This window comes from Tupaia chinensis, unplaced genomic scaffold, assembly GCF_000334495.1.
Source record: "Tupaia chinensis unplaced genomic scaffold, TupChi_1.0 Scaffold000247_1, whole genome shotgun sequence".
Classification (NCBI taxonomy): Eukaryota; Metazoa; Chordata; class Mammalia; order Scandentia; family Tupaiidae; genus Tupaia; species Tupaia belangeri.
Window position 1 is genome coordinate 4,807,191 of NW_006159725.1, and position 9,091 is coordinate 4,816,281.

General features: G+C 52.4%; 1 protein-coding gene across 2 annotated transcripts in view; it reads right to left on the bottom strand.

The window, feature by feature from the left end:
* Positions 1 to 9,091, bottom strand: part of TMPRSS4 (transmembrane serine protease 4) — a 35,598-nt gene that overhangs the window by 6,009 nt on the left and 20,498 nt on the right. Inside the window, exons 6-9 of one of the 2 annotated variants that reach the window (XM_006148850.2) lie at positions 8,219 to 8,348; positions 4,296 to 4,397; positions 3,353 to 3,393; positions 1,087 to 1,246 (exon numbers count right to left, since the gene is read on the bottom strand). In XM_006148850.2, coding sequence (XP_006148912.1) covers positions 1,087 to 1,246; positions 3,353 to 3,393; positions 4,296 to 4,397; positions 8,219 to 8,348 — 433 coding nt within the window. Of the gene's footprint in view, positions 1 to 1,086; positions 1,247 to 3,352; positions 3,394 to 4,295; positions 4,407 to 7,638; positions 7,758 to 8,218; positions 8,349 to 9,091 lie in introns of those variants that run through there. The other variant, XM_014587918.1, reaches the window with a different exon arrangement.

Here is a 9,091-nt window from a genome sequence, read left to right on the forward strand (position 1 = left end):
TAGCAAAAACCTCTCCAAAAAAAAAAAAGGTAAGAAAGTAAAGAAAAAAAAAAAGGCTAAAAACCACTGGCCCAGACTATGAATGCCTTGAAGGCACTGATGGACCCTATTAAATACACTGGGGCACATAATCTGGTACTTGGTAGGTACTTATTACATGCTGAGTGAATGAATGAATGAAAGTGAAGAGAGCCTGGAATGGCCCTTCCCAGAGTTATGGCCAGGCTCCTCTCTGCTAGAGTGAAAGGAAATTTTATACCTTTTAATTGAAAAAAATGTCTTTTCCAAAAAGTTTCTTTCTCCCATGAGTGGCGGGGGGGGCGGGGCAAAGAGAAACAGACTTCCAACAGGTCTTCCGTGCTGCCACCCGGCCCCAACCTCAGCCGGCACCAGGTCGCGGACACAGGGGAGCCTGTGCTCAGGGGGATCTCTGGGTGTGACCCGGAACCTTTCCATGTGAGTCGGGCTCACAGAGCATCGAGTCACTGCCAAGTCACCGTCCCGCTGCCTTTTTCAGTTTTTGGACATCACAAGGGAGTGGCAGTGACACTAGGACCTGGGGTGACTTCCTGGAAGATTGACAAAGAGGAAGTGGGCACTTGGGACTCCAGGCAGACAGGAAGAGCTTTTGGGGAGTGAGCGATCTGGGGATGGGATGAGGACATTGGGTATCTGATGGCTTCCTACCGGGCAGGGGTCGGCTTGGTGGCTTGTACCCTCTGCTCAGACCCCCAGTGTCCAATGAAGGGCCTTGTAGCCAGGGTGTCTTTGGAACAACCACATCCCAGCAGCACCCTCGGGGGAGATTGGAGAGCCAGAGAGGGATAGGACTCAGGATTTAAAAAAAAAAATTATATTATTTATCATCATCATTACTATTATTTAAGTTTGCTACAGGACACATGGGCTCACCAAAGAGAGACAGAGAGGGAAAGTGAGAAAACAAGCCACCAGGTCTGGGACTTGAACTGTGGTTGACCATGTGGGAGTCCAACAGCTTAACCACCATGCCACCTGCTGGTTCCAAACCATGATCTTGTGCCCTCTGTGACCTTGACTCCCCAGACCTCTGGCGGTGGGGCTCACCTGAAGCAGTGGGCAGCTGTGAGGATCCAGAGGGGGTCCAGGATGCTGCCACCACAGATGTGCATTTTGTTGTACTGGAGGCTCACCTGCCATGGCCACGAGTCCACAGAGGCCGGTTCCCCGCCCACCACTCGAGGAGCCCTCAGGCTCTCCCCGCAAGCTGCGTGGGTAAGAAGGAGGGAGGAAGCAGGAATTCAGGCTCTGGCGTCCGCCCTGAGCAGGGCCCTTAGATGGGACCAGAGGGGTTGGCTGGACCAGGCCAATCCTGACTTATTCCTGGGGAGAAGGGAGTGTCCCAGACCACAGGCTCCCCCCAGCCTCCCCTCTTCTCTCTGGCCTGGGATGTGTAGGAATTCAAATATGAATACAGGCATGGCGCTATGCTGGGAACTTGTGACCTTCAAGCCATGCAGCGATGCTCGATTACGACATCCCAACCCAGGGAGTGTCCCCAGCTGCTCCCACCAAGTAACAGTAAACAGACGCCCACGAGCTGCTTTGGGACCCGGAAGAGGGAAGAAAGCTCCAGAAACTAGATCTTCTCAACCCAAACTCACCTTTCTCCAAGTCCCTTGGCCCTCCCATCTGCCGCCATATATTCCCACTGCCCTTACCACATGACCTTAAATGCCTGTGGACGCTATAATCCCACCTCCCACCTCCCACCTCACCTCCATCTCTTCCTCTGACAGCTTCTCACAGGGGCCGTCCCTGGGGGAAAGACGGCCACCCTTTCCCAGATGCCTGGCGCGCTGCTAGGCAGGGGCTTGTCGGACCCTGCCTGGTTTCAGACGCTGCTGTCTCCCTGTCACCTCACTCGCTCATTCCAAGCCCCGAGCACCCCTCCAGTTGGTACAGATCTTCCCCCTGGCAGCCTCCTTTACTTATATAAAGTTTCTGTCTAGCCGAATTGATCTGTTTGCAGCTCCCTAAAAAGTCATTCTGTTTTTGCTCAAGGAAGCACCCCTCCTCCCTGAAATGCTGTCTCTCCAGTGCATCCAAGTCATTTCTCGATTCAGCTGGTTTATGTTGGTAGGTGTCTACTGTGTCTCGGGGCAGTGCTGGATTCTGGGAGAGTGTGGTGGATAAGATGGAAAGACAGACATGGTCCTCCCGTCCTGGAAGCTCAGTGTGAGCCTGGATAGCACCTCCAGGCAGCCCAATCCCTGGGATTTTCCTCGCTTGGAACTGCAGCAGCCTGCTCTGGGTGGTGGCTAGCCTGTCATTGTTGTCATGCTTGGGTTTTGTCTACTCAAACAGAAGGCCGCTCAAGGGCGGGCCTGTCCCTCAAGGCTTCTCTGAGTCTCCGACTCTACGAAGACGGTGAGCAGCCGCTCAGATGACGTGACCATTTACTCATTGGCTGGTGGCCTGGCATCAGGTCCCACACGCTAAGCATTGTGGGACGAGTCACATGACAACGAACAGCAACTTGAACATCCCACAGGCGAGCATAGACATGCTAAACGGCAAAGATGATCTTCCTCTTTCCTACTATCTGGCCATCCTTCTAGGCCCCCTCAGCTCTTCCCCATGATGCTAGCGGGGTGCCCTGAGCCACAGCGCTCATTTTCTCTTCTCATCTCCTCTGTTAGAACCAGAAGGGTCTCCTGAGACCCTCGTTGGGCAGTTGGACTTCTTGGGGCAGTGAACCTCAGAGAGCTTAGGTGAAATCTTCAAGGTCACACTGGAAGTGAATGGGTCCAGTGGCCAGGTCATTGGACCCAGCCAGCTCCCTCTGCAGCATGTCAAGTGTGACAGCCATCCAGCATGGCACTTCCCTCGGCTGTCTGGTGTCTGTCAAATCTAAGCTTCCCGAGGCTAGTGGCCAGTTCTTTTACTTGTCTGGTGTTTTCTCTTTCCAGCTGACACCTGACTGAGTGAGACACATTCTCACTGTTTGATGAATATTTGCTCAACTGGGTGGATAATCCGATCTCAGATTCCTGAGCTGATTGTGACAGAGGAGACCTGTGGGCCTGACCAGGCGTGGAGGGGGCAGAGCCCAGCCTGCCCTTGCCTGTTTTCTGATTCTCCCCTGGGTCTCTGTGCAGGTCGTGGGGCTGTGTGTGCATGGTAGAAGGAAGTTCTTGATGTTAACTGCTGGAAGGGGCACTGATCCACAAGCCCAAGGGCTGAAGAAAAAGTCTTGGCCCAAACAGAGTGAAGCTTGGAGTCTGAGAGAGTTAGGAAGGAGGGTGACTGTCCTGCTCCATGCTCATCACTGGCCCGGGGCCCCAAACCTTCAGAGATGAGCTGTACTCACCGTGGCAGTACAAGGAGACCAGGGAGCCCGAGAGACAGGGTCTGGAAGAGAGACACAGGGTCTGTGGGTTTTGCCTCTCTCGTAATTGGGAGACGGGGACTCGGGCCTGTGGTCTTTTAGGCTCCTCCTAACACCTGAGAACCTGGAACCTGCATAATGAGGACTTCATAGAAGTGGCATCAACATTTGGTTCAATCTGATTTGATTCAACATCCCATCGTTAAGCACCTACCATGTGCTGAACCCTGCCTGTTTCAAAGCCTGACCCAGGCTCTGGCAGGAGAGGGAAGAGAACAGAGCCTAGACCACTGGCTGCCCTTCTAAATGGAAGAAGGATGGGACTCCAATGGAATTCCAGGCAAACGATCCCTCTGCTACCAGCCCTGTTCTTTTCAAGGTTTCCTCCTTAATGAATAAGCAGCCGGAAGCACCATCCCTGAATGCTAAGAAGCCAGCCTCCGTTCCCAGCCAGTGGCTGCAGTGTGACAGATACCCTCTGTGCAGTGCTCCCATGCGGGGTGGCGAGGCAGATGAACAAGCCATCGACCAGAGTCCTGGCACCTCTCCCCAGAGCTCTGGGCAGGTGGGGAGGTCCGGCTTGTTTGGGTAAGCAGCGGGGAAGGATGAAGGGACCTTTGGAATCTTGTCCATTGGGCAATTTAAGCAATAGGGAAAACGTGACTGCTGGAAGAGTCACTTTGTCCAGCCTCTGGGTAGGACAGCACATGTTGTCCAGCTGTCTGTCCATCATATTAAAGAGAGCAACCTAGAAGACCTCTCAAAGATGCGATTCTACAGCGCTCGGCATGTAAAGATCTGCCTGGCTAGACGGTCATCCCATTGTCTGGCTTAAGTTCTCTTTGCTTTTGGCCTGTTCAGGGTGACCTGACTGCAGCCCCAAGAGGAGCCTTTTTCATAGGCCAGGAAACGTCCTCTCACTTACCCACTTGAGTTCTGCACCTGAAGCTCCTGGCTGTTTTCTGTGACTTTAACGACATCCAGACTCTGATCTGGGCCAATCTTCACAGCTCTGAAAGTGGGTTTGCTGCTCGATCTGGAAGGGAGACAAAGTTGTGAACAGAGTAGGAGATTAACTCCAGATGATGAGCGTGGCCCCACTCCCAGGAGAGAGGGTGGCAGAGAAGGCCAGGTGGGGAGCAGGAGAGGAAGGAAGTGGTCTTGTCCAATGACAGCATGTCCTGCTTGGCTGTGCAATGAGTGAGGTTGTCCTGGCCTCTGTCTTGGTCAGTGACGTGGGGCCTGCTCGGCTGTGCAATGAGGGAGGTTGTCCTGGCCTCCGTCTTGGTCAATGACATGGGGCCTGCTCGGCTGTGCAATGAGGGAGGTTGTCCTGGCCTCCGACTTGGTCAGTGACGTGGGGCCTGCTTAGCTGTGCAATGAGGGAGGTTGTCCTGGCCTCCCAGGACTCAGCCCTAGGACCTGTGCTGACATGCCCTTCCTTTCTGGGCCTGGGACTCCTAGGCCAGAACCCAGAACTGTGGAGAAGTGTTAGCGATCTCCTTTCTTAACTCCCAGATTTTTTCTATTTAAAATGTCCCAGCAGTCTCTTGTAGGTCACAGCAGGGGGGACAAAGAGACGAAGGGACCAAGTACATTTCCTCCTCACCTTGGAGGAATTGGTGTGGCTATTTGGTTCTCCGAGCAAGGCATCTGGTCTGACTTTGATAGTGGGGTGCATTTATGGCCCCCTTGGAGACAGGGCAGGTTGGGTCAGTCCTTGTATGAATTCAGAGAAATATTTCTTTTGTGTGGAATCCTTCCTCTTTGCCTCTGCTAGTCTGAGTTTACCTTTCAGACTCTTGGGTTTTATTTTTTAAAGAATTATTTTATTTAACTTTATTTATTATTATTATCATTATTATTATCATTATTATTTTCCAGTTTGATCAGAGAGACACAGAGAGAGAGAGAGAGAGGAAGTGAGAAAGCAAGCCACCAGGTCCAAGACTTGAACCATGGTCGGCCATGTGGGAGTCCAGCACCTCTAACCACCGTGCCACTTGCCGGCCCTAGACTCTTGGGTTTTTTGTGTGTTGCTTTTTAGAGATATTTTTGCTATAGGGTGTGTAAACTTGCCAAAGAGATAGAGCAACAGAGAGACAGAAAGTGAGAAATCCCCCTTCAGGGGTGATGGCCATGTCAAAATCTCTTCTCCATTCTCCTTTTGAGATTTTGGGCACACATGCACACGCACTCGGTGTGAGTTTGAAGCTGCCAGGTCTGGGACTTGAACTGTGGTTGACTATATTGAGCATCCAGCAACGTAACCATTATGCCATCTTTTGGTCCCCAGACTGTTGGGTTTAACTCTTCTCTCCTCCAGGAAGCCTTGCCTGATTAATCCCATCTCCCTAGTTGTTTTTTTTTTTCAATGAATCTCTCTCTTCCTCCTTCCCTATGCTGCCACACTGAGGCAAACTTCATGGAGGGCCAGGGTGGACCTATAGCACTGGCACTTCTCAGTCAGATGCTGCCACTACTGGGGGACCCAGTGCTGGACCTGGGAAGACCAGAGCCTGCTTGAAGAGTCCTCAAGACCTAGGTTCTTCTCCTGGCTCTGACACTAGTTCTATCTGTGACCATGGGCAGGTCACATTTCTTCTCTGGGTCTCCCTAAGCCTCGGTGTCCTCCTCTGTAAAATGATTCGGAACCAGACCATCCCACTCACCTTGAATGACCTTTAGTTTTGCGGTTCTACCAAATCAAAGGCCCTCCAATCCAGACAGAGGAAGGAAAGTGAGACATCTGAGATCCAGAAGTTTGGACATTGCCGGGGAGGTAAACATCTGACCACTAATTGCATCCTAATAAATAATTCTGATGAACTTAGGTTTTGGCAGAACCCAAGAACTGGGTGATTTGGTGCCTTTGTGAGCTCTGGAAAGACAGAAACTCCAGGAACCTATCACCTTAAGAACCCCTGGAGACAGGAGGTTTCATAATCAGGCCTCAGCCTGAGATGCTGGGTACAGCTGACACTGCAGCTGGCAGGGCTGCAGCAAGGGGGTGGGACTGGCTGCAGGGAGGCTGGGCCTGGAGGCTGCAGGAAGGCTGGGCCTGGAGGCTGCAGGAAGGGAACAGCAGTGGGGGTGGTGCCTTCCTCACTCTCTTCAAAAACAAGGTAGTGGCATGTCCTTCTGGAGGGTACTGGGAGTCGCACCCCACATAGGGGTAGGGCAGAGAGCAGCAGAAGCCTGATAATCAGAGAGGAGAGAGGGTAAATGGGCCTGATCATTTGTAATGACTGCCTGGAGCATTTCCTGATTAAAGACCTTGAGGCTACTTTAGAGATCGATGGGAGAGAGTTCTGGGATTGATGGGTGATGTCTGCCTAGTAGTTACCATTTCTGGGTCTAGTTTCTTAGAATTCTGAAGAAGTCTGTGGCCTGCCAGGGCCAGGTTATCTCACTCTGCAAATGAATACATAGCTTCTTTTCTATCCTCTCCAGTGAGGTTCTCACGGTCTCACTCCCCCTTCCTTTACAGACAAAGCACTGGAGAAGAGAGAATTACCCCACCTGGACACAGAGACACTCCTAGGATGCCTGATGCCCGGAAATTGGGCACAAATTCTAGCTCTTCCCCTTCCAGCTACTACCTAAGCCAATTACTTTCTGGGAGCCTATTTATAAAAGAGATTAAGTAATAATACCTTCTTGGTTTTCTGCCAAGATCAAATGAATATAAACATAATATAATGCTAATTACCCTTATTATAATTATATACTTTTCATCCACTCCAGATTTGGAACTGCTTTTGAAATTTGCTGAGCTAGGGTTGCTGGTGATGGGGCTCCCTATGAAATCGGGCTTGCTGAAGCTAAATTTTAACCAATGGGACTTTGCATAGTAGATTAAGCTTTTCTATTACTGGACAGGGACAGCTCCTTGTGAAGTCAGGACAAAGCACTGAGGGCTGAGGAGGGAGGTGCAGGAGAGGACGGCATCAGAGCGAGGACTGTGTGTGTGTGTGTGTGTGTGTGTGTGTGTGTGTGTGACAGAGGGTCAGCATACTGCCTCTCGCTGGCACCCCATCATCATCCTGTAAAGTTGGTGTTACTGTTCCCAGTTAACTCTGGAGGCCTGGTAGGTTTCATTTCCTGTTGTTGGGATCTAAAAGCAGTTCCGTTGGTTGATTCCTATGCCCGTGTTTTTAGGAAAAAAGGGAGGAAGGAAAGGAGTCACAGGAGGAAAGAGGAAGGGTGACAGGGGAGAGAAGGCCGCAGGAGTGAGGCAGCAGCTCCCGGGGGCTTGGCCTGGGTACCTGCTGTAGCCCATCTGCGCACAGGCTGTCCTGGCCAGAGCTTCTGTGAAGTTGTCAGCACAGGCGGAGGCCCAGTTCCCCGTGGCCGGGTCCAGCAGCTGCAGGGTAGCTCGGTCCTTGGAGAGGCGGACTGGGATGGGAGGAGCCCAGGTTAGCTGCAGAGCAGGGCCCATCCAGCCTACCCGCTCAGAACTCATCATGAGACCAGCTCCAGGTCCCCTAGCCTGGAGCTAGAGGGCACCAAGGGGCAGCATCAAGAGAAGCTCCTCCACTTGGCTTTGTCTGAGCTCGTGTTGACAGTGGCCCAGGTGAGACAGAGGGTCAGCATACTGCCTCTCACTGGCACCCCATCATCATCCTGTAAAGTTGGTGTTACTGTTCCCAGTTAACTCTGGAGGCCTGGTAGGTTTCATTTCCTGTTGTTGGGATCTAAAAGCAGTTCCGTTGGTTGATTCCTATGCCCGTGTTTTTAGGAAAAAAGGGAGGAAGGAAAGGAGTCACAGGAGGAAAGAGGAAGGGTGACAGGGGAGAGAAGGCCGCAGGAGTGAGGCAGCAGCTCCCGGGGGCTTGGCCTGGGTACCTGCTGTAGCCCATCTGCGCACAGGCTGTCCTGGCCAGAGCTTCTGTGAAGTTGTCAGCACAGGCGGAGGCCCAGTTCCCCGTGGCCGGGTCCAGCAGCTGCAGGGTAGCTCGGTCCTTGGAGAGGCGGACTGGGATGGGAGGAGCCCAGGTTAGCTGCAGAGCAGGGCCCATCCAGCCTACCCGCTCAGAACTCATCATGAGACCAGCTCCAGGTCCCCTAGCCTGGAGCTAGAGGGCACCAAGGGGCAGCATCAAGAGAAGCTCCTCCACTTGGCTTTGTCTGAGCTCGTGTTGACAGTGGCCCAGGTGACCAGATATCCTGGGGTCACTCTCCATCGTGTCCATTGCCCTGCCACAGGGCTCTTCCAGGCCTCAGCATTCATGATACATCACAAAGTCACTTTCCCCATGGTCTACACAGCCTGCCCAGCTTGGGGCAACCTCTCAGTGAGGGTCCTCACTCCTTCTCCATGAGAGACAGAGCAGAGACTGAGAGGGCAGTGCTGTGGGCAGCAGCATGGCCAGTGCCCACAGGCCTTTGACTTCTAATACAAAAAGGGACAAACACACAGGAAGTCACCCAGCCCTGCTCCGAGAAAGCCATATTCCCCTACTCTTCAGAGTCAAGTACCAGGTGGATCAAGCTAGGCTACCCAGTCCAAGAATATGGGTTTTCATGCTCAGAACCACTCACGTGCCTTTGAAGGATCTAGCTCAGTCCCGTTTCTCAGAATGACACAATAGAGGGTCAGCGATTGGCTAAATGGTCTTTAAATCTCTTTCCAGTCCCCTTCAAATATCAAATTTCATAGAAAGAGAGCGCTCCCCCATCATCCAGTCTAGCCCTCTGCCTCCAATCTGGGGTGCAGCA